At 33.8% G+C, this 23,376-nt stretch overlaps 6 protein-coding genes across 10 annotated transcripts in view; 3 read left to right on the top strand and 3 right to left on the bottom strand.

Annotated features, from left to right (window-relative positions):
* Positions 1 to 23,376, bottom strand: part of LOC143914760 (uncharacterized) — a 1,424,209-nt gene that overhangs the window by 1,399,258 nt on the left and 1,575 nt on the right. The gene's annotated exons all lie outside the window — the stretch shown is intronic.
* TbCMF46 (dynein regulatory complex subunit TbCMF46) lies at positions 614 to 2,785 on the top strand. Its single transcript, XM_077434144.1, has 8 exons — positions 614 to 1,132; positions 1,201 to 1,373; positions 1,448 to 1,657; positions 1,728 to 1,868; positions 1,937 to 2,126; positions 2,193 to 2,351; positions 2,427 to 2,548; positions 2,629 to 2,785. The coding sequence occupies exons 1-8, from the start codon at positions 686 to 688 to the stop codon at positions 2,783 to 2,785; spliced, it is 1,599 nt and encodes a 532-aa protein (XP_077290270.1). The 5' UTR covers positions 614 to 685.
* Positions 2,648 to 4,647, bottom strand: LOC143914357 (enoyl-CoA delta isomerase 1, mitochondrial-like). 2 transcript variants are annotated; one of them, XM_077434549.1, is made up of 5 exons: positions 4,551 to 4,647; positions 3,856 to 4,111; positions 3,640 to 3,786; positions 3,361 to 3,573; positions 2,648 to 3,288 (listed from the first exon to the last, which is right to left on the bottom strand). In XM_077434549.1, exons 2-5 carry the CDS (start codon positions 4,102 to 4,104, stop codon positions 3,034 to 3,036), a joined length of 864 nt encoding a protein of 287 aa, XP_077290675.1. In that variant the 5' UTR covers positions 4,105 to 4,111; positions 4,551 to 4,647; the 3' UTR covers positions 2,648 to 3,033. The 2 variants fall into 2 exon arrangements, with proteins under 2 accessions (XP_077290675.1, XP_077290674.1); XM_077434548.1 differs by having other exon boundaries at positions 2,656 to 3,288; positions 4,563 to 4,637.
* The window catches only part of Cnep1r2 (CTD nuclear envelope phosphatase 1 regulatory subunit 2), a 141,858-nt gene continuing 124,185 nt past the window's right edge, over positions 5,704 to 23,376 (top strand). Inside the window, exons 1-4 of one of the 4 annotated variants that reach the window (XR_013260849.1) lie at positions 5,704 to 5,784; positions 6,341 to 6,412; positions 6,490 to 6,624; positions 7,334 to 7,584. Coding sequence is in view for 2 of the 4 variants with exons in the window: in XM_077435084.1 (XP_077291210.1) it covers positions 5,757 to 5,784; positions 6,293 to 6,412; positions 6,490 to 6,624; positions 7,334 to 7,494 (444 nt within the window). In the remaining 2 variants the exon portion in view is untranslated. Of the gene's footprint in view, positions 5,785 to 6,292; positions 6,413 to 6,489; positions 6,625 to 7,333; positions 7,585 to 23,376 lie in introns of all 4 variants that reach the window. The other 3 variants (XM_077435086.1, XM_077435084.1, XR_013260848.1) reach the window with 3 other exon arrangements.
* Positions 7,721 to 22,644, bottom strand: LOC143914754 (CYFIP-related Rac1 interactor B). The gene is made up of 5 exons (XM_077435067.1): positions 21,924 to 22,644; positions 15,276 to 15,407; positions 13,403 to 13,692; positions 10,511 to 12,177; positions 7,721 to 8,348 (listed from the first exon to the last, which is right to left on the bottom strand). The coding sequence occupies exons 1-4, from the start codon at positions 22,236 to 22,238 to the stop codon at positions 11,913 to 11,915; spliced, it is 1,002 nt and encodes a 333-aa protein (XP_077291193.1). The 5' UTR covers positions 22,239 to 22,644; the 3' UTR covers positions 7,721 to 8,348; positions 10,511 to 11,912.
* Positions 21,890 to 23,376, top strand: part of mRpS18A (mitochondrial ribosomal protein S18A) — a 15,360-nt gene continuing 13,873 nt past the window's right edge. The window contains exon 1 of the mRNA XM_077435083.1: positions 21,890 to 22,415. The gene's annotated coding sequence lies outside the window, so the exon portion shown is untranslated. The remainder of the gene's footprint in view (positions 22,416 to 23,376) is intronic.

The following is a 23,376-nucleotide window of genomic DNA, read 5'->3' as shown; positions in this document are numbered from 1 at the left end:
CGCATGAAAATTCGTCGCACAGGAAAATTGACGTACAGGAAACTGTCCAAATATTGCTCAGCATATGCTTTTTTTTAAGAGATTAAAGATATACAAATGTAGAATATTAATAAACATGATTTTGTTCTGAACTTCGGCCACCTCGAAATCGAGACTCACGACAAAAACAACGGCACGTGCCAGATTGCATGAATCAGTCACCCCCAGTGGATCAGTCACCCGCGCACACGCAAATAAAATAGTTCAATACCTCAGTCGTAATTGATATGCACGAACAATCGCAGGTCTAGTTGCGACAGTGGTCACTTATTAAGGATATTTTTTGGTCTCCGAAGAAAGTCTAATTAGAAGAGAGCACTTCTGTGCTTGCACACCCGAAAGCTACGTCCGGGGAGTGGGGGTAGCAGGATGCCAGCCTAACCTTTGGCATTGCTGCCAACTGAAGGGACGGTGAGGAAGACGCAGTGTTACAATTTTCATTAACTATGCACCTATTTAATAGTCATTTCAACAATTCGCAGTTTATGTTTGATCAATATCAATTCATAATTTCCATAGAAACACATTGTTGTGAATTGTGATATATGGGTACTTTCCATTGTTACCGTTTCAGATTTGTTGACTCGACCCAAATATTTCCAATACTTAATTTCTGTAATTACACTATCTATGAATTACAATAAACATGGACCTCGACATAATAGGCTTGAAATTTGAACCGGGCGTTATCAACAACAAAATGCTAAATACTTCCATTTTGCAACAAGGCCATGAAAAAACGCAACTCTTAGAGCATGGTAACGAGATACAAATGGATGCGGTGAGTCAATTGAGACTTGATTTTCTGAACATTTTAAAAATAGATCACTTGTGGATGCTGAAATCATTGAGCAAACTCACCCTCACTCATAATAAAATTGAAGTGATTGAGAATCTCGATCAACTAGTACACTTGAAAGAGCTCGATCTGTCGTTCAATGAAATATCAACTATAGAAAATTTAGAAAAACTGGTCAACGTCGAGGTTTTGATGTTGAATAACAATAGAATCAAAAGATTGGAAAATATCGACACATTACAAAATCTCATTGTGTTTAGTATATCTGGGAATCTCATCCAGGAATATAAAGATGTAAGAATTCAATATAATTCTATGTTTAATTTGTATAATTAGTTGTTATATATATAATTTTATTTCAGTTTGTTTATTTACGAAGATTCAAAACACTGAAATCTTTGAGTTTGAAAGATAATCCTTGCTGCGAAAATGAACATTGCGATTCTTTCGTTAAGGCTATATTACCAACGGTTTCATATATTAACTATGCGAGGGTTACGACTGAAGAAAAATTATTATGTACCTCTCAATTTAGGTAAATTGTATTGAACTAATTGGATACGAATGATTAAATTTAGTTTAAAGAATATTATTCTTTATTAAACTCAGTTTTCTAATCAAAAAACTGGAAGACGAAGAGGAATTACTTCAAAATGAAATAATCAACAGGAAAAAAATAGACGAAGAGAATGAATTCAATGCATTGTCGTTTGTAGAATACTTAAACGACTCTGAATTATTTGACACAATGTTTGAACAAGATAAGAATATTTCAGAAATTGTATACACAAATGACACTTTACGACAAGAATATGACGAGTATGACATAATATATTATTTACATTTAAAATACATACATTATGCTTTATGTACGTTGATTGTTTTTCAGTTATAGATCGTTTTACGGAGAAATAATGAGGGAATTCGTTGAGTTTGGTCACAAAGAGTATCATAATAGAGAAAAGGAAATAAAACAATATGATAGTGTTATCGAACAAGCTAGAAATAGCTGTGCAGAAAAGAACAAACAGTAATAATATAATTTTATAGAATACTATATGTTAAATCATCAGTGTAATTTTATTCTATTAATTTTAGAGCAAACCAAGAATATTACATTAAAAAAATCGAAATATTCAATTCAATTTTATCAACAATGGAATCTACGGATTCCGAATTGGAGAGATTAAAACATGTTGGCGAATTGTGCAAAATATTGAGTGAAGCTATCGAAAATTTATGGAATAAGTTGATGACTGAAGAAATAACATTGTATGAACAATCTGAGGTATTGCAATGATCAATAACCACGAATATTTATGCAATTTGATTACTAACTATTAATATAAAACAGGAAACTAGAAGTCATTTTGCAAGAAATATTGAAGAGTTGTCGCATCAGATGATTGCTATGGGCAAAATCGTTTTCAATAAATGGCGAGAAAGGGAAATGGAATGGACCGTAGATTGTGAATCTATTCTACATAAAATTTTAGAAAACAATGCAGATGTAGTAAGACATTTGATTTAAGTATACTATATGTATGTATGTTAAAATATCTGTTTAATGGTGTTTGATTGTGTGTAGGAATCTGATCAAAATTGTTTACAATTAGAAAATGAACACATGCAGTTCATAAACGATCGGGAAGAATTGCTGATAGCGAGAGTTCAAAAGTGGTCAAATGAACTTATATCTAGAATTAATTGGTAAATACGGCAATATACATAAATAGCACTGTTCAAATAGGATTTTAATTGTTGGTTTTTTCATGGATATAAATTTTCAGGGAAGAAATACGTCGAAATCGCAAAAGAATTCTGGAAATAATATATTTAATAGAAAAGTACAAATCAAACTTGGAAAAATTACAAAAACGATTTGACTTGTTTTATAACGAAGGGGACTTTAACGTGAACACATTTTTAAAAAGTATCGACATGTAAATTCGTCATTAAAAACAGTATAATTACTACACTTGAACAAAAATAATATCTAAAAAAATTAGGTGAATTAATAAATGCACAATTTATGATTCTAAAACAAGCATTCATTGTACGTCACATGCTGTATAATTTGTTCATGTACATTGGTATAAATTCTATCAATTTTTTTTTTAAATATGTTATAAAAATATTATTTTATATAATATAAAATAAAATCTCATCAGTAAAAAATTGTTTTTAAATTAAACCTATTTGCTTTTGCTCTTAAGCGCTTGAATGTACAATTCTAACGATTTTTGAACTTTCGGATTGCAAACGGCTAAGAGGAATCGTTGCAAATCTTCATCCCTGGTTTCTTCGAGTTCTTTGAGAATCTTTTCTCTGAACACAAACTTGGTCAACATTCTTGCTTGCGGATTGATCTTATCGAATTTACTTATGAATGATTCGCATTTGGTGATGGCTTCGGCTTTATCCTTTGCAACTTCGTCAATAAGACCGATCTAAAAAAAAACATAGATTAAAATAAATCCATAAACTTACTCAAATTGATATACCAATATAGTATTGCATACTTTCAAAGCCTCGTCAACGGGAAACAGAGTTCCCAAAGTGAGTGCCTTTTCAGCTATACGAGAGGATATCGTGTTCTTCATAGTATTTTGGAACCATGATGGTGCAACGATACCCAAAGCAGTTTCATTCAAACCGATGGTAAATTTACCTTCAACCATCACACGATATTCGCAGCACATGGCTAGCAAACATCCACCAGCTGGGGAATGACCCTGAAATGATCAAATTTTAATTAAATGGAAAATACAAGTATAAATCACGCATTTTACTTTACATACATTAACAGCAGCCGCTGTAGGGAAACCAGATCCAAACAGTTTCATCCATAAATCTTGGAGAGAAGACCAAAAATCTTTAATTCTGTCCTCATTCGGTTTGTACATTTCCATTATATCCAATCCACCCGAAAAAATTGTCGGCAACGACTGAAATGTACATAATAATTTACATGATGTTTAATATTTTTAATCCATTATAATTTATTGTCAAATCACCGATGTTAGAATCATTCCTCGAGATCTATTATTGGAAAGATCGTCCAGAGCAGTGGAGAGTGCTTTGATCAGTTCAAGATTTAAGCCGTTGACAGGAGCTCGTTGCATTGTTACGAGAGCGACACCGGTCTTATCGTTGACTTTGACATTAACCAGAGGTCCCGCACTGCACATTGCTCGTCCATTCTTCACAATAAATGGATTAAACTCCTTGGTAACAATCCTGCCGAGCTGCCTGAATGACATCATTTTTCACCTAAAATTTAGAGGACACTGAAGATTAAATCTATTAAATTGGAATTGTACAATAATCTCATTTTTAAATCAGTGTAGGTGAAACAAAAATGATAATCTATCAATCACATTTTTTTATAGTTAGTAAAATTTGATAGTATGAAGATTGTATCTGATCCAAACAATCGAGATATTCCAAAAGATATTGTTCATAAAAAGATAATAGTTTAATCAAATTTTAAAGCCTCTTTTGCACCACATTTATGATTATGGATATGTGAAAATCTTCTATGTATCAACTTTATATATTTTCATAGTTAGGCAGTCGTTGATTTCTCAACTTTTACATAACAAAATACGAATTAAAGCGAATTCGTGTTTTATTTTTTGGTGTATTTAGAATCGAATTAAACACAGGGAAATCAATATAAAATAAAGAAATTAGCTAATAATATTCAAACCGATTTCTTTACAATGTTGTATATCTGAGTATGTGAAGACGAACGAGCTGTCACTAACCAATTGCGAATAATACCGGTCAAAGTCCTCCACGTCAAATGGCTGAATACCTGTGTATAATATTAGCTGTACATAACCAAAGAACTATTTATTTATGTAGTGATTTGACACCGAATGTGATTATATTTTAAAATAATTTAAATTAACACAAAATTCATGCTTAACATAAATTGACAAATTTATAATACAAACAGAATCGTTTTAAGAAACTGAAAATCAACTGAAATTCAGATATTTGCATAGGTATTCTTCTTTAGCGTCAAGTTTGCCAGTGGTAAAAATAAATAAATTTATTAATCCACATTTTCATTTTTATAAATACAACGATTGGCTACGTCCACACTGGTTCGGTGATTACTGGTCACAAATTACTCGTCACAAAGTCACTAAAATCTCTATAACGGAACATCTGGCAGCCGAAAAGTCCATCAATCGAAAGCAATACCGTGGGGTGAAATTCTTTCTCTTTTTTTCGTGCAGCTTTACTTAATGTGCGTGAGCAGGATACAAGAGGAACAGCCTGTTCTCCTATTTTGTACTAGCTGATTCGAAAGGTACCCACGCGATTTATTATATTAAACGGATTATTTCGCAAAAGCGATCTCGCGCAAGTCACTAAAATTTCGATCATGGAACATCTGGCACCCGAAAATTCCATCAATTGAAAGGTACACACGCAAAATATTGTACTAGGTCAGTGCTTCTTAACCTGGTTCGATCGAACCCCAGGGGTTCGGTGAGTCAATCTCAGGGGTTCGGCGGAAATTCAGCAGAGCCAGGTTCAACAGCAACTCTTCAGAACAACAACGCTCTCAATGTTTTTGTGTCAACAAATGGTGACGTACCCTGTTATTGCTAAGAAAGCTCTGGAGATTAACCTCCAACAAGGTTAAGAACCACTGCCTTAGAACAATATTTCGTATGGATGAATTTCGATTGATGGAGTTTTTGGGTGCCAGATGTTCCGTGATCGAGAACGCTTTTTGCGGAGTAATCACCAAACCTTCAAATATATGTATGTGATTATTGAATTATAAACTAGAATAAATTTGAAAAAGAAGTCTACAAAAAGCAGGCACGAAAGCGTGGTGTTTTGGCGATTCAACTGTCAACTCTAAACTGTCAGCTGTGTATCGTCGGCTGTCACCATGTCTTTGGAACAGACGGCTTGTGATGGTGTGTTTCAGTATCAATCAATTTTTATTTTACATTTATCGCTGACACATACGAGTATAGCTTATAGTACAGCTTTGTGGACAGCCTACGAAGTGGTCTCGGGTTCAAACTATCAAATCACATGATTAAAAAAAATCATACGATCTTATCAATGATTTAGAGTATTTAAGATGTACTGCTGGTGAGATTTAGATGATTGTAAAATTCAAATCGACCGTCACCCATCACCATTTGCCAAATTATGTGATTTAATTTCCGAGACGATTCTTCACAAAATTGGTTTACCTCCACATTATTATCACAAATGCAGCCAGTCTGCATTCGTTGATTGTTTATAAACATCGTATGTATTTTGTTTGATTATGATTTTGTATACTAAAGCCTATCCAGACTAGACTAATATGAACGGGTAGTGAATTCCGTTTTCATGTTCGCTTAGTATGGACAGATGTTTATATATTATATTTTAAAGTCAATTTCACACGAAGAAGATACGATTACGTTTTAGGGAAAACTTGTGTCAGCATTGCAAATATTCTAAGAAAACAAATTACAGATCTGAAGGCGTTCGAGCGGCGGCTGACGGAAGTTATTGCTTGCCTTCAGCCGGCTACGATGAGATGGCGAAGTCAGTATATGTATATTTTTATAAAATAACTACACATAATAATTATGGCGATGGCTAAATGATTATATATATTTCAGTTTTATTGGGAGTTGCATCAGTTTCTACAGCCATCGGTGCCTGGTATTGGTTGACTGATCCCATGACAGCGATGGTGCCGTTTTCTCTATCACTATGGAATCATCCGTATTTTTTCTTCACATCAATTTTATTAAGTACGTTGAGTTCTGTATACATATTGTGACGTATACTAAAAAGAGCCACCAAGTAGTTGCAATCGGATTAGCCCGAGTAGCATCCCAGAGACTGTGTGTTGCAGAGAAAACTGCATTTTTTTTGATTCGTGTCTCCATGGCTCGAACTCTCTCCTACAGCTCCCGAGGATGACTTCGCTGTAGCTTCTCTTCCTTCGCTGGTGACTTTGTTCCACGGCCCATCTTGATCCCACTTCTGACGACCAGTGTTGCGTAGGGGTGGGTGGACGATCCAAGTAAAAGGCCAAAGTCGTGTCACAGCATTTATTGATGATTAAGGAGATACACACACTGGCAGTGCTCAGTCCAGAATGTCTTTATATCGCCTAAGTACCGCCTTATAAGGGGCAGGTCTCTCAGGACATCTTCGACGTCTAATTTGTTTACCTATTGTTATGGTCACGTACTCGGATATGTCTTCCCACGACATTCGGTCCCACGGTATAGGTCACTTCTGAGAAGGGACCAAATAGCGGCCATTGTTTAGCCTACATGCACTTAAAGTCTAGATATAATCCTTGAAACTAATTATAACCGTCACACAGTCTCTGGGATTCTACTCGGGCTAATCCGATTGCAACTACTCGGCGGCTCTTTTTAGTATACGTAACAATATCATATATTTTATGCAACATTTTCATTATTTCTAATATGAAATTGATCTTTTCAGTATTATTATTCTTGTTTGGAATTCACAAAAGAGTCATCGCTCCTAGTATAATAACAGCCAGAACTAGAACAGTTCTGGCAGACTTTAACATGTCATGCGACGAGACGGGAAAATTAATCCTCAAACCGCGCCCGACAGTTAACACTTACAATAGACATTAGACATTTAAATTGTAACTATGTATTTATATTTTCATTTGTAAAACCAATTAAAAAAAATCTAGTAATTTTTTTATTTCATTCTTCACCACTGTGCCAAGGAATCGAACGGGTTCAAAATAAGATAAACGCTTAGATTATAAATGGTGTTTATTTTATAACAAATTGTACAGTTGTGATTTACTTGATTATTTTATTAAACATTGAAATATTTGTGCTATGGTGGAGTATTATAAAATACACTTGGTAAAAAAAATGCTTACAATAAAACTATCAATAAAAATTTTCATATACAAGTAGTTCAGTGTCTGATTTTAAAAGTAAAAAAAAAAGAAAAACACTCAAATGATTACAAATCAGACACAACGCTAAAAAATAGTGATCCTAACATCAAGATATTCAAAAAATTGCTGTTCATCCAAAGCCAAAAGATCCAATAAACGTTTATAAACTACTTGTATATATACATCTATTAAATAAACATAGGCATAGTAAGAGGTGGGGTAAAAAAGGGTAGCGAACAATACACTGAAATGTCTTACAAAAATTTTTAAACACTAAGAATTTTTTTCGTATTGAACAATTCACTGATATTTGCTACAATGTAAAATAAGACATAAACGAGATCAACATGAAAATTGTAAAGTTGATTGCGAATTTCAGATAATATGGGAGGACGTGACAATCTCAATGGAGACTTTGTATAATATAAGTTATCGGCGACTGAAAAGTGTGCAATGTAATTAACATCTGATGTGCAAACTATTGCACATGCAAAAATAGTTTAACCCAGAGAAAAGATAAACAAGAGTGGGCACAATCTGCTCAGCAAATTAAACAATAAGGCTTATTGCGCACTGACGACCAGTCTCCGGGCGACCGGTTGCCGTCGACTGTACTTTATACACTTGGTCACCGGTCAACCGAACGACCAGCGAGCGACTTTGACTGTATAAAGTAGTCTTCGGCAACCGGTCGCCCGGCGACTGATCGACAGTGCACAATAGGCCTAAAACTTTATAAATACAATCAATGAATCAGTCAATCTATACAATACATAAAGTACATCTTGAAACGTCGAACAACATTAAACCATCATCAATTCGATCATCATCGTCGAAATATAGTGTAAAGTGTACAAAGACAATATTTGTATATTAAAGAATTAATGCAAATATAATATACAAACTAACAACGATGTAAATGAACACTATTAGGTACAATATTTAATTGGTAAGGTTAGTTTCAATGGGTTTTTTCATATATATACTATTTATTTGTTTTTTGTTCACTAAAAATCATACGTACATTGTGTTTTAAATTAATATTTATCTATATAATTTTGGCCTATATATAAAAATTTATAAGAAAAATGTAAATATATCATTTTCATCATTCGCTAATAATATTAAACTTTGGATAACACATCAATGTATGATCGGAAAAACTATGCATGTAAAATTAAGGTACTAAATTAACTTTGGCTTTGAAAATCTATACAAAAAAAAAGGAAAAACAATCAAATACACTCAATAACACCATTTATACAAATTATATAATACAATACAATATATGTATAATAAATCAGGATGATTTTGAACTAAAGAAAGCGTTCGTTAAATAAGTAAGCGAAAATTTTTGGTATTCACATATTGAATCTACATATATTGATTAATTACATATATTCGAAAACGAAATTATAGTTATTACCTATAAATTAAATCAATACTTTCTAAAATGTTCTGTTTTATCACTCTTTTTTACATATTTCAAATGACATGTGATTGTTTTTGAGCTATACTGAGCAAGCGATTGATTTTATGCAGTGTATTTATTACATATTTAGGTATACAAAAAAAAATCGCTTAAAATTAAAAATAATTAACCACAAACGCGTAATTAAATTTGTCAAATTCTCGTAAAATAAAATAATAAAGTATAAAACCACACAAAACGCAATTGTCATGGGAAACAATAATTCAAGGAAATATATTTATGTTAATATATAAATATACACATTATAACAACAGTTATGCAATGATAATAATACAATTTATCTAAAAAAAAAAAAAGGAAATCCTGACTAGTTTATGCTTAGTGTTGAGAAAATACAGAAAAAAATAATAATACACATTTGTATTAATACTCAAATCTAGTATGCTATCAATTCGTGACTTTCCTTTAAGCAGTTTAGTATTTTATTGTCATAATAGGCATATAATTATTCAACTCCGAGAACGATTACGATAATATAACTCGTATAATGAAATATTAACATTCACTCATCTTAAAATATTTCAATTCCAACTGATAAAAATTCAGCAATCGTTTAACTTAATTCGGTCAACATTTTTAAATTGTTTATTTGACTTTACTAAAATTTTCCTCCGTCACGATCATTTTGATAACTCAGCAAACGTACAAAACGAAATAAGATGAAGATTACACATAAATCCAACATTGGAATCAGAGTCAACATCAAGTTAGTAAAAGATTTATTAATTATTGCTAATGCAACGACTGGACTTTGCAAACTCTTTCTTATTTACACTAAATCAGTGGTTACGAGACATTTACAAAGTAGCAATTGTTATTTCAGAATGTACTAGTGTTGTCTTCAATTAAATAGTAGCAATATTAATACAATATTCCTTTGCAAGTGTGCTTCAAAATACAAAATATTAAATTGTGAGTGTGAAAATTAGCGTAATTTCCTTAAATTATTTTTTTATATATGAAAATCATATCATCAATTTATCCTAAAAAGCGGTTCTGACTATAAATGTCTGGTTTTGTGTTTATACACCATTTAATGGTTGCTTACAATGAAAAATTGTTCTACGTAATATATATATATATATATATATATATATATATATATATATATATATATATATATCGGTAATCTATACGAGTTGTATTTCTAAAAAATATTTGTAAAATAATTTATTTCATACAAAATATACACTTACGAGTACGAATGTAGAATTTTTATTCTACACTTCATCGAATAAAACACTGACGATTACTATTTTGTTTACTTGTGTATATCAAGGCAAAAATTACAATTTACCTAATAATGAAACAGGCATCCACTTCATAATCAATGAAAAATCAGACAAATATTTGTGATTCACATGTTTAGTTTTAGATTGAAAAATAGTTTAAAGCACATACGTTTTAGTTCAAATGTTCATATTGTTTTATGTAAAAAGCTATAAAAAATTAATACTAGTCCGTAAGAATACTATACGTATTTTAATTATCGCACATACATATTTGCACATGTCATATCAAATCGTCAGCTACAATTTGAACAGGACTTGAAATAACGGACGAAGTGAATCTAATAAAAATCTTGTAAAAAAAAATAATAGAAATTCAGTATTTGAGAATAATTATCATTGTGTAATTAAATTAGCACAGTGAAATCTTTATCATCTAACACAGTCTCCCACTTGTTCCGACCAGTTTGATGCAATTTTCCTGCAGTTATCATCTAATGTTTCCCTTTCAGAAATGATAAAGATTCACTGTACGTATGTATATTTCCAAATAATTAATATACACAAATTTAAAATGAGTAATATTTCTATTAAAATTTATAAAACACTACAATATTGGTTATCGATATAAAAATTATTTAGAATTAAACTTTTAAATTAAATAAAATTTAAATCGTCAATATCAAAATTTATATAGACGTTCAACAATTGCACGATTCTCATTATAACAGAATAAACTAGTATAGTGATGTAAATTATGACGATTAACAATATTTATGTATGTAATACAGAGAAATTATTCACATGGTAAACAAGTACGTACATACATACATACATATAATACTTTCAATAAATAAAGCAAACGTCACAATTGCCGTCTACAATTCGACGACAAACAGAGATGAATATCAAATAAATATATTTTAAGGTAATCGATCGAGTGAGTGCAAATGTCCGCTAGTGATAACACCAACATACATATATGGTGAAAACGAAACTTGAACGGCAAGCCGTCGAGAGACATTCATACATCGTAACAAATGTACAAAATGGCCTAACCGGGTCGCTTAATGATTAACTACACGTATCGTTAATATAAAATTACAAGTGAAACTTAACTTATTTCATTTTTATTCAGACGAAAATTTAAAATACACCTCAACACGAGTATCCTTCATTAAACTTGACATTATCAAATAATATATAAAAAATACTTTTACTGGAATGTGTTCACCGTCGAAAAAAGTCTATTTACGATATATCTCGAGGAGTCAATGAGCAATTATTTTTTTATCTTTTTATTTTAAAACACAAAATTATTTCCAAACGACAAAATTGTATCACAGGAACCCCCCGCACGCCGCTCGACAGATCGAACTAATCCATACAGCAGCACGAGAGGCTGGAATGCTGTCCTCACGCCGACAGTAACGTTTTTATGTTTTTTGGAGTCGAGTGGTGGTTTAAATGTCGCGTCGTGTACCGCAGAGCGTTGAGTAGAGGCTCGGCCTTGGCCGGTGGCTGCTGCTGCAAGAACCTGACGCACCCTTTCACATCCACGGACGAGGAGCGACAGAAAGCCCCCGACGGATGCACCCAATCGTACAGTATAACTAAGCCGACCATTACACGTAATACTAGCAACGATGTCTCCTCACGACTGAACTGAGCAACCAACTTCCTACAAAAAGATAAAAAAAAACACATTAATACTTCATAAAATATACATCACTCACATCTACAAGGTAGGGCGGAAACAATTAGACGGTTAATATCTTGAAAATGCATATTTTAATTGTATCATAACATCATTTAACATTTGAAAGGTTTGATGTGTTTCAAATAGCCTCATAGAAGAAGAAAAAACTCCCCGAAATGAGACATGAATTCTGAAATCATCCGGTTGGAAACTAACCACTTTAGAAATACAATTTTTCTATTTTATTTTATGTCATAGAACATGAACACTGCCTTTACAGATCGCTTCAAAGCGGCGAGTGCACTTTAAACAGATAAATACAGCCAATCAATCAATACAGTATATAAGCATTTTATATTTAATGCGAATTCATACAAACATCCTCAGTGACATCTATAGAGAAATTTTTGCAGCATTTTATAATCAAATTGGCGAACTTCTAGACGCTGAATAACTTGAGATTAGCAAGAGAGATGCCAATTTTTACAGGAAACGTTTCAATGAAAATCAGAAAAATTGGTAAACTCTGATAAGAAACGATCAACCTCGAGTCACAAACCATGATCTGGCCAGCAGCAGGACTCAAGTCGGCTTGGATACATTATAAGAATGCCTGGAATTTGCGGATGATTATCTGTTTGCTAGATAAAACCAAACAGAGAAAGACTCACAGTTGAAAAATACAGTTTAGTTTAATCTATGAAAGATTAGGATTCAGCTAGAGCATGTTCCAAAAGCATTAGGTGATAAGAGGAATGTAATAAAGATGACCTCAACTCAATTATGGAAATGTAAACAGAAGTATCAATTTTGCATCGCTCGGAAAAACCTTTTTTAATTTTTACTATACAAATCAACCTCAAGACGCTGAATAACTTGCGATTTGCAAGAAAGATCGGAAAGCAGTCGCCAATTTACAGGCACCGTAAAATTGACAAACTTTGATAGGAAACAATCGACCTGGATCACAAACCAAGGTCTGGACTTAAGTGGGAATCGAACTCGTGACAATCTGCTCCACGCCGCTAGTTTAAAATAAAAGCTGTTAGATTATAAAATTCAATGAAGTTCACCCGAGTGACGTATCATCAAAAATGACATGATATTATCAAATGTACTTTGCTTTCGTTTAGCTATTGAATATTTTCATAATTTTCAAGATATCAATTGTTTCAGCCCTACATTGTGCGGTACAATGTTTACTAACGGATTTTCCAGCATCCTGAGACACACTTTAGCCATGGTACCGAGGGTCTCCGTAGTGTTTTCCAAATCTTGCTGATTATCGGCGACAAATTGAGACGTGGCCTCGGACAGGACTTTCAGCATCGGAGTGGCGTGTGCGTAAAATAGTGACATTCTGTTGGCTAGTTCGGATCCGATGTGAGGAGGCGGAGTGGCGCCATCTTCGTTTCCGCTCATGTTAAGTGTGTTGCCGCCTCTCGATACGCTGCGTCGATAGTAGCTGAAATCGTTTTGAATCGCAGGCGTTTTCATCTGAAATCGATAGAATTGTCACGATGAAATTTATGAATCAAATGCATTCTTATCGAAAGAACAGAATCGAATAACAATACAGATAGCGAGTCGAGTGAATTCGTAATTATTAGTGAATCACTATTTTTTTTTTTAATTACACCTTGCATGCCAAATCGATGTGTTGTGTAAAATTAATTAAACATTTTATTTTAGTATTTAGAAAGTGTAACGTTATATAATTATGTGTTTTGCGTTGTGAAGCTAATGAAAGTAGTCATTAATCTGACGAGATAATCTACAATTTGATCCAATTGAGAAATGCTTGACGACATGTGTAAACAAAACGATTGTAACAGTAACATATTTTACTAACAACTATGTACATACATGTGTGCACTTCGCTCAGTCGAAAGTTATGACGAATTTCAATATATGGATTCACCGTTATTCGTTAAAATAGAATGGACAGACTCGAACTTGTCCACTGGTAATTTTTGAATCGATCCTACATATGCCAGTTATTCAATTACAATATTGAATATACCGATACCAATTATATTCCTTTATGTGGCTTGCCTAAAATTTTTAATGGGCCCAATGAGTATGAATATGATATTGAAGGTGGAAATAAAAGGTCCTTCCCATATATTTTTACTTTATCTATGAATGTATGTTTGTAGTAACAATAGATGAAGTTTTGTGATCATGCGAAAATTCTAACTAGAGATTTTGACTGATTCGAGCTTAGAATCGATCACTGATCACGTTTTCATGATCTAGAAAAAATGTGTGTCTGTGTATTTTGGGGATTTTTTGAACACTGTTAGTTCTATCGATAAAAGAATACCTTTCATAAAATTTTATTTGTAATACAAAATGACATTAGCCAAAATTAAGCCTTAATGTGAGAACATTTCTAACGTTAGCCATTATGTAAGAATTTCAATATCATATTCATACTCAGTGGATCTAAACCTATTTTAAAACAACTTAATTGTTTCTCAATTTAAAATTTTACGTTTTGGCCATCAGTAACTTTTCCGTTGTCTGACTTTTTATGGCGAAAATTCGAATGGTCAATTTTTTTGAATAAATGGTCAGTAACTTTTACGAAATTAAATGAAAAAAGTGTACTATATTGATAAAAATGAACGGTCAGTAAATCGCATATTGCCGTGGTGGGTCTAAGCCCATTTTAAAATATCTTAACCGTATCACAATTCAAAATTTTACGTTTTGGCCACCAGCAATTTTTCCATTAGTACCAGTAATTATTATGAAATTAAGTGAAATTATGTTGATGAAAATGAACAGTAAGTAAATTTCTTATTGTCGTAAGTATTTTTGGACAAACAGACAACAGTCGAGAATAATAATATAACTTACTAATCAATTATTTACTGACCAAATAAATTAAAATTTTTAATCACAGCTCAATTCAATCAACCTGGCATTATGAAAAAAATATGCGACTCATATTGGTAAGCAAAGATGTTTCAACAAAAAAAAAAAAAAACCTACATTTAGGTATTCATAAGAAAGCTCGCTAAACCAATATAAAATAAAGTATAATAAAAATGACACGCTCATAATATGTATACCTTGCACTCGTCGAACTTCAACACAAATTCTAAAATCTCGGCAAACTGCTTCACCAAAGCCTGCTGCTGCTCCAAGTGTTGAGTGGGGCTCATCGGCCCACCGACGAGAGATCCCAATAACCTCGGAACGACCTGAAACAACAAACAAACAAAAAAAATCAACAACAACTTCACACCGGCGAGCGCGACAAGTCGACATTTTAACGCAAACAGTCACAGCCACACAAATAAAAATAGACGGGATTGATTATTCTAATATGCTTTTTCCTGACGGGCTCCCGACTTAATTGAGCCAGTAATTCACATCAACAGTAATCTTCTCAATGGATAGATTGACCCCTCGCACAAAAAAGTCACCGCCATCTGATTGATCAAAAAGACGAAAACACACACTCAAACACACACAAACATAAATATGTTTTTTTATGTTGCTATTTATGGTCTGCGGTCGTCAGTTTTGTGCGTGATACATTAGTAATCTGATCTATGTGTGTCACGCAAGTGCCCTGTATATATAATATAAAATATTAGTGCGAGCACACAATGTGCAAAGTGTTATCTTAGTCACACTCTGTTTGAATCGCACACTTGTACAGATATGTGTGTACACACACACTCCTCGTCAGGAAGTAAACACTTGTTACGGATTATCGCCGACATGCATCTACGCGTTCTTTCATACGCAGACAATTAAATAATTAATTATGATACGCACTACCGAGTGTAAAGTAATACACTACCGAATGCCCTTCCATCGAATAATCCAATAGTGTGATTATAAGCGATGACTACTTGTAGGGATAGGGCATTAAATATCATTAAATAAAATACTGTTACGTATACTAAAATAAGAGTTTAGTAAAGAGCCGCCGGTTAAGTGCAATCGGATTAAGCCGAGGCGCATCCCTGACACTGTGCGACCATTATAATTGGTTTCAAGGATTATCTGCAAACTAAGTGCAAGTAAGCTAAACAATGGCGTAGGAGCGGCACTCGGTCGCATTCCCGTGGAGTTCTCAGAAGTGACCGTTACCATTGTACCGTGGGACCGAATGTCGTGGGAATTCATATCCGAATACGTGACCATAACAATAGGTAAATAAATCAGACGTCGAAGATATCCTGAGAGACCTATCCCTTATAAGGCGATATCAAGACATTCTGGACTGAGCTCTGCCAGTGCGTGTATCTCCTTAATCACCAATAAATGCTGTGAGACGACTTTGACCTTTTACTTGGATCCTCCACCCACCCCTACGTAACAATACATTATTTCAGTATTTTTATTTATAATTGAATGTAAATAAGGAAAAAATGACTTCAAAGAACTAATCATCTATAAATAACTAAATAATAATATCAAAAAGTGTATTTAATTAGTTATATATGCATGCAGTCATATGAGGATAAATGACGACCAGGGCAAGCTTTTTTCTGTCTTAAATGCAACTTCCACTTTCATGGTCGGGTTCAAATCTGGCGCCAAAATATAGCTTTCAATACAAAGCCTAGATAGAATGAACTTTCAATACAAAGCCTAGAAAGAATGAATTTGATTTTTTGCCTTGTGGTGACCCTAAAACTAGTGTGCCCAGGGTATTAATATCCTCACCACCCCTTAATACGTCGCTGTAATTTAAATTTGATTTGTTACAAATTAGAATTTTTGGATTTTAAGGTTTTATATGGGTTGGTTTTTTTGGTTCAATATTTCCAATTTGGTCTTAACTTATCTGGAGTATCAAAAATAACTTTTTTAAACTTTGAAGGACGGAGCGTCGAGATAGAACGAGTGTCTTGAACTGGGGTCGAGTAAGACCTCAGTATTTTTTAATCAAAATACAGCTTTGCTCAATACAAATGTGTTCAATATATATCTTATTAATCATTTTATACATCAATATAATTTTTTTTTAGTCCTATAGCATGTTTTTGACTATATTTGTATAAAAAAAAAAACGACACGCACATATGTAAGGCCAACAGGGGACTGCATGACTCAATATCCACGCGCCAAAAGCGACGAAAACAATGCTGTTTCTTTCTCTCGCATTGATTCATCGATCAACAAGAATATGCAAGCGAACAGTCAAAAACATGACTTATTGCTACCGCCTTTAAATCATACTTTGGAATATATAAATGTATTTTTTTACGATGTACCAGTTTTCTAAATCATACAAAATCTATTAAAATAAATTTCTTGTAGTTCATTCTAGGAATACAAGAAATAAAGGGTATATAGCTTTGAAAACCACATACTTATAACGAAAAACGTAAAAATTGAGGCACTTGTATACCCCACTTCGGTGAGGGAGGGTTAATTTGATATTAATCAAAAATAATTAAAAAAAAATCAGGTTTATATTACTTTTCCCTATGAGTAATATTAAAATAATAGGATATTTACATTATACAAAAAAGATTTAAAAAATCTAAAGGACATCATGACGTGTTTAAGAAAATACCGAGTTACTTTGTCGGAACGATTTCCTATAAATATTTATACAAAAACAGAATATTTTGTTTATGGGCGCGAATTTTTTTTATCAATTATAACATTATGAACATGGAAATTGAATCACATACATCAAATAAATGTCAAAACGTCATAAATAATGCGGTTGAATAATGAAACCTCAATAATACGAAATGTAACTTTCATCACCAATTCAAGTCTTCAAAGTATTACAAATTCGAATATAAATCTGATACATTCCCTATAACGGAATATAGTACTTATATTTAGTACGATTATAATATATATCATAATATAAATATGTATACAGTAGAATGAATGAATTAAAAGTAAATATAAACATTATACAAGAGCGCTCTTGTCACTTCTGATAAAGGAAAGTTTATCAAAGTGAGTCTTATCAGTTTGTACGGTTAACATTGAAATTGTATACATTTTGTGGTTTCTAACGAAACAATTTCGATCGTTAGTCTACGGCCGTATTAAAATTTGTATATGCCAATCAATGGGCACGAAATATACAATTACACCGACGATGAAAAGTAACAAAGCCCGCTCTCTCTTTGATTGTTTACATTAATTTATGCAGTACTAATTGCAATACATGCGATATTTTAATTAGTTCGGCAGTTAAATCAGCGGTAAGGTACAATTTTCTCGTTGAGTAATGATATTTTGATTAGATTCAATATAATTATTATGATAATATTAAACGGTTACAGAAATTATAACAGGCAAAAGTCGGTAGATGACCCTTTCGGTTGGATTCTAAATATAAATTTTGTACACTCATATACATAAGTAGCGTGTTCTTGCGGTATTACAATTTTATCTTTCAATATCAAAAACAGTGACTGGATTTAATGTGAAAATTATAGTTTGGAACTACGCGTCAATTTAAAAAAATACAATTTTTTTTAAATTGACGCGTATTACAATTTTTTTTATGTCAAAATAGTAAAATTTTTCCTCGTTACTGTGATGAATACTATGTGCAACTTTGTTGCAGACTTGATAAGTGAACCTTTTCAACCCTCCCTCATCGAATCGGGGTTTGCAAGTGCCCCGATTTTTACGTTTTTCGTAATAACTATGTGGTTTTCAATGCTATACACCCTATATTTCTTGTATTCCTAGAATAAACTACAAGAAATTAATTTTAATAGATTTTGTATGATATAGAAAAGGGGTACTCGTAAAAAATACATTTATACATTTCTACGTTCCAAAGTATGATTTAAAGGCGGTAGCGATAAGTCGTGTTTTTGACTGTTCGCTTGCATATTCTTGTTGATCGATGAATCAATGCGAGAGAAAGAGACAGCTATATTTTCATAAGCTATTGTTTTCGTCGCTTTTGGCGCGTGGCTATTGAGTCATGTAGTCGCCTGTTGGCCTGTAGTCAAAAACATGCTATAGGACTAAAACTTTTTTATGTTGATGTATAAAATGATTAATAAGATATATATTGAACCCATTTGTATTGAGAAAAGCTATATTTTGATTAAAAAATACTGGGGTCTTACTCTACCGCGGTTCGGGACACTCGTTCGATCTCGACTCTCCGTCCTTCAAAGGTTAAAATGCTAGCATTTGAAAACAATGCCAATGACATTGGATGTAGTTTTGTCAAATAGAACTGACTCACATAAATCGTTTTATTTTGTATCAATTAAAAGCAAACTCACGCATATGATAATAAAAAAAAAATAGTGATTATACTAAATTGGATAAATTTGCTTTTATGTTGGAATACTCTCGAGGGTTAGGACCATCACGCAAAATTACGTTTAAATTGTCGTCAGTGCAAGAAGATTACTAACACGCTCAAACAGATTGATGAGTGTATCGAAATGCTAGTAGACCTTTTAAATTTATTTCAAACAAATATTTTCGCAAATCAGATAAGCTCAGGATGTTCTGCTCGGGAGAGAACATTGAGAATAGAAAATTTTCATAAGTCATTTATACATTGAAACAAAGAAGTACATAACGAGGAGATAGGAAACGGAATACATGGGTGAGAAGAAGTATAACAAGGGTAGTGGATTAGTGGAGAGAGAGCGAAGAGATTGAAATGGCAATGAGGAAGTCATGTAGTTAGAAGAATGGACGAAAGGTGACCAAAGAAGTGCTAGAATGGTACACGAGAGAATGTATGATAGTGAAAAGAAGGTCGCAAGGAAGATGGGTGGATAAAATTAGAAAAGTGTTTGTGGCGAGATGGATGAGTTGTGAAAAAAAACCGAGACGAATAGAAGCGTATTGGAGAGGCCTTCATCCAGCGGTAGATGATGAATGGCTGTGAATAATGACGGTGATACTTTCACTAATATGTATATTTGATTTTAATAATTACAATTAGAGAATGTATGTCAAGTCTCAACTTTTTTTCAATTTATCATTTTAGCAAATAGGATATTAAGTTTTATCTTATCACCTATTTATTTTGGATATAGTTTCAAAAATAAAGATTTCGACACTTTGTAACACAATTTATGAAATCGCATACAATCTAAAGCATATATGTACATACATATGTAATGTAATAGAATAAAAAGTAGTATAAAATGACTATTATTAGGAAACAGTAACAGAAAATACCACGGCTATGGAATTGGAGTCGAGTAGATAAAAATTGGAGATAGTCATTTCGCATTTATTTTTTTTACTTAATAATGTTTATGAACATTGAACTACTAACTAAATGTGACTCAACGATACCCAATGTATGTATGTATATAGATTTGAGACAAAGTGATGTTATCGTTGTCTTTTGAGTCAAATTGAGAAGAGGCCTGACATTTGACAAATTCGTTGAGACAAACGTGTATGCATGTATGAATGTGTACATGAATGAAAACACAAAATGTTTTAAAGACTAGCGTTGACCTAATATATTTACATATTATATATGCACCAACCTGTGCTACGTAGTACTATAGATATTAAAAAATGGTCATTTACTGATTCCCCTTTTTGGTGAGTGAATTAAATAAGCTGTCAGAAATATATCAAAATGGTCAGTTAGTATTATAAGTGGTATGTATTCATCGGTCAGTATGTTTGTGGTCTGTTAAATAATTAAATGGTCTGTAATAATTTATGTTGAAGGGTTATATGTACTTGGTCCGCTCTAGGAAGAGACTTATGTGAAACGTGCATGCTATCTCCCTCACTGCCTCTCGACCAATAGCATTTCGTGCAGACAGTAGAACACTGTACGCGCGAAATGGGGTGAAAAGGACAGCAATGGGTTTTACCCAAGTGTCATCTTTTAAATGAAATAGTCAGTAATTCAAAGGAAGGTTACCACGTGAACAGTTCGACGATATGTTTTTCAGAAAATCGGAAAACATGAAGACAGAAATTAAACCTCTCTATGATTTGAATTCTGCAAAAAAAAAAAAATACATGAAAAATTGATAGAAAAGGACTTTAGCCAAAAAATAAAATAAAATGAAAATATTTAATATTAAATAAAAAAATGTACAGAAATGACAAAATTAGTTTCGGTCATGTACAACATTTGTTTGGACCAAACCGAGATAACAGAATCAAATCATTCAATTGTGGTGTCTCACAATGCAAAACACTGTATTAAACTGACCGTCTATTGATTTTTACTGACCACTTTAATAATACTTACTGACCACGATGTATTTAATTTAATGACCGTTTGGTTTACTGACCACTATGTATTTAATTTATCGACCGTTTGCTTTTACTGACCAAAAAATTGTATTGAGCACTATGTATTTAATTTACTGGTAGCGTTTGGTTGTTTACTGACCACTTTCAAGAATACTTACTGACCACGATGTATTTAATTTATTGGCAGCGTTTGGTTGTTTACTGACCATTTATAAAAAAAATACTGACCACTACGTATTTAATTTACTGGTATCGTTTGGTTGTTAACTGACCATTTTAAGAATACTTACTGATAACAATTTAATAATTCAGTTACTGACCGTTTTCGTTTTCAGTATCTGACCAAAAAAAATTTTCTTTCAATTGGTAGTCTGAGCTCGTTGAAAAATACTCTACATAAGAAAAAATTCACGGGGTTTTTGTAAATATTTGAGCAAAATAACAAAAGAAGCGTTGACAGTGACAATTGGTATGAATGGGTGAGTGTTGAGTGTTGAGTGATGAGTGATGAGTACCCTCTGGATCTGCAGCGAGTGGTCGTAGCAGTCGCGCAGCTTGAGCACGAGAGGGGCGACGGCCTGCGCGGCTCTGGTCTGCGTGCGCTGCGTGGGCTCGGCGATGGCCTCGCGGATCTCCTTGCCCGCGCCCTTGTAGCACTGCACCAGATCCAGCACGCGCTCCGACTCCAGCAGCACGCGCTGCACCTCGTCGAACACCTCGCGCTCCGTCTCCGTCGGCGCCGCGTTCTCGAAGTCCAGGAACACCTCGTACCGCTGCGCCGAGCAGCACGTCGACTCGTCGCGCGACAGCAGGCTCAGGAGTTTGCCCATGGCTGCGACACCGACCACACTCGCCACTCTCCACACACTGCACTGCACTGCACTGCACTCCGCACTCCGCTCTCGCCCACTCCACCCCCACTCTGCGCTCGACCCGCCCACACTGCCGACAACCGCGACACTATATCACTATATCAGTGACGAACGACAAAAACCCCCTTTCAAATGGTAATTGGACTATTCGGTCACAGACAATTTTTGCCATGAAAATCGCGAATACACAATATTTGATACTCAAGTTCTCGTCGGTATGATAGTTATCGTCGGTATGATGGACTTTTCGGCTGCAAGATGTTCCGTTATAGAGATTTTAGTGACTTTGTGACCAATAATCACCGAACCAAATATATGATGTGCCCCTTTTGTGGTAAAGGTGTCTAGTCTGTTGTAGTGGTAGCTCGTATCGTGGAGTCGTAGATGTAGGTAGATATCGCGCGCCCTATTTTTACGGTAACTGGACTAGTAGTCATATGTGAACCAGTCACAGGACAACTGGTCGCTCTAGATCGGTCACACGTGATCACCCGTCACACTAAAACTGGTCACGAGAAAACTGGTTGACCGATTTTAGGGTGTGACCAGTTTTCTCGTGACCAGTTTTAGTGTGACGGATGATCACGTGTGACCGATCTAGAGCGACCGGTTGTCCTGTGACCGTTTCACATTTGACTAGTAATCACTAAAGCCCGGATAACCAAGGTGCCGTTTATTGTTCAAATATTGCAAATGCATTGTTAAAGGTTTGCCGAACCTTTTTTTACAAAGCATTAACTACAGTGGAACAATGAGCGGCACCTTGGCTATCCGTACTCTAGTAATCACCGAACTATTTTTACTAGTGTTATTGTGCCTCCTACCAAAATATTTTCCACTAGTGTTCTGCCCGTTGATTTCAACGGGTGCTTTCGGAAAGGAATTGATACACGAATTAAAATAAAGTTATATGTTATAATATAAATATTTCATAAGGTAATTTATAGGCACGCGGGCGCAGATAATATTATTCGTAATAAAAAGTATGTGTATGTTTATTTGTCACCCGTGACTCGGCACAATGTCGCACATGCCTGTCGTCAAATTACGCTCCACATCCCCCCTCCCCCAATTTCCCGCTACCACGCTACCTCGC

This window comes from Arctopsyche grandis, chromosome 7 (genome assembly GCF_051622035.1).
Source record: "Arctopsyche grandis isolate Sample6627 chromosome 7, ASM5162203v2, whole genome shotgun sequence".
Lineage (NCBI taxonomy): Eukaryota > Metazoa > Arthropoda > Insecta > Trichoptera > Hydropsychidae > Arctopsyche > Arctopsyche grandis.
The sequence above is the reverse complement of the archived record's forward strand: the minus strand, read 5'-3'. Positions and strand labels throughout refer to the sequence as shown.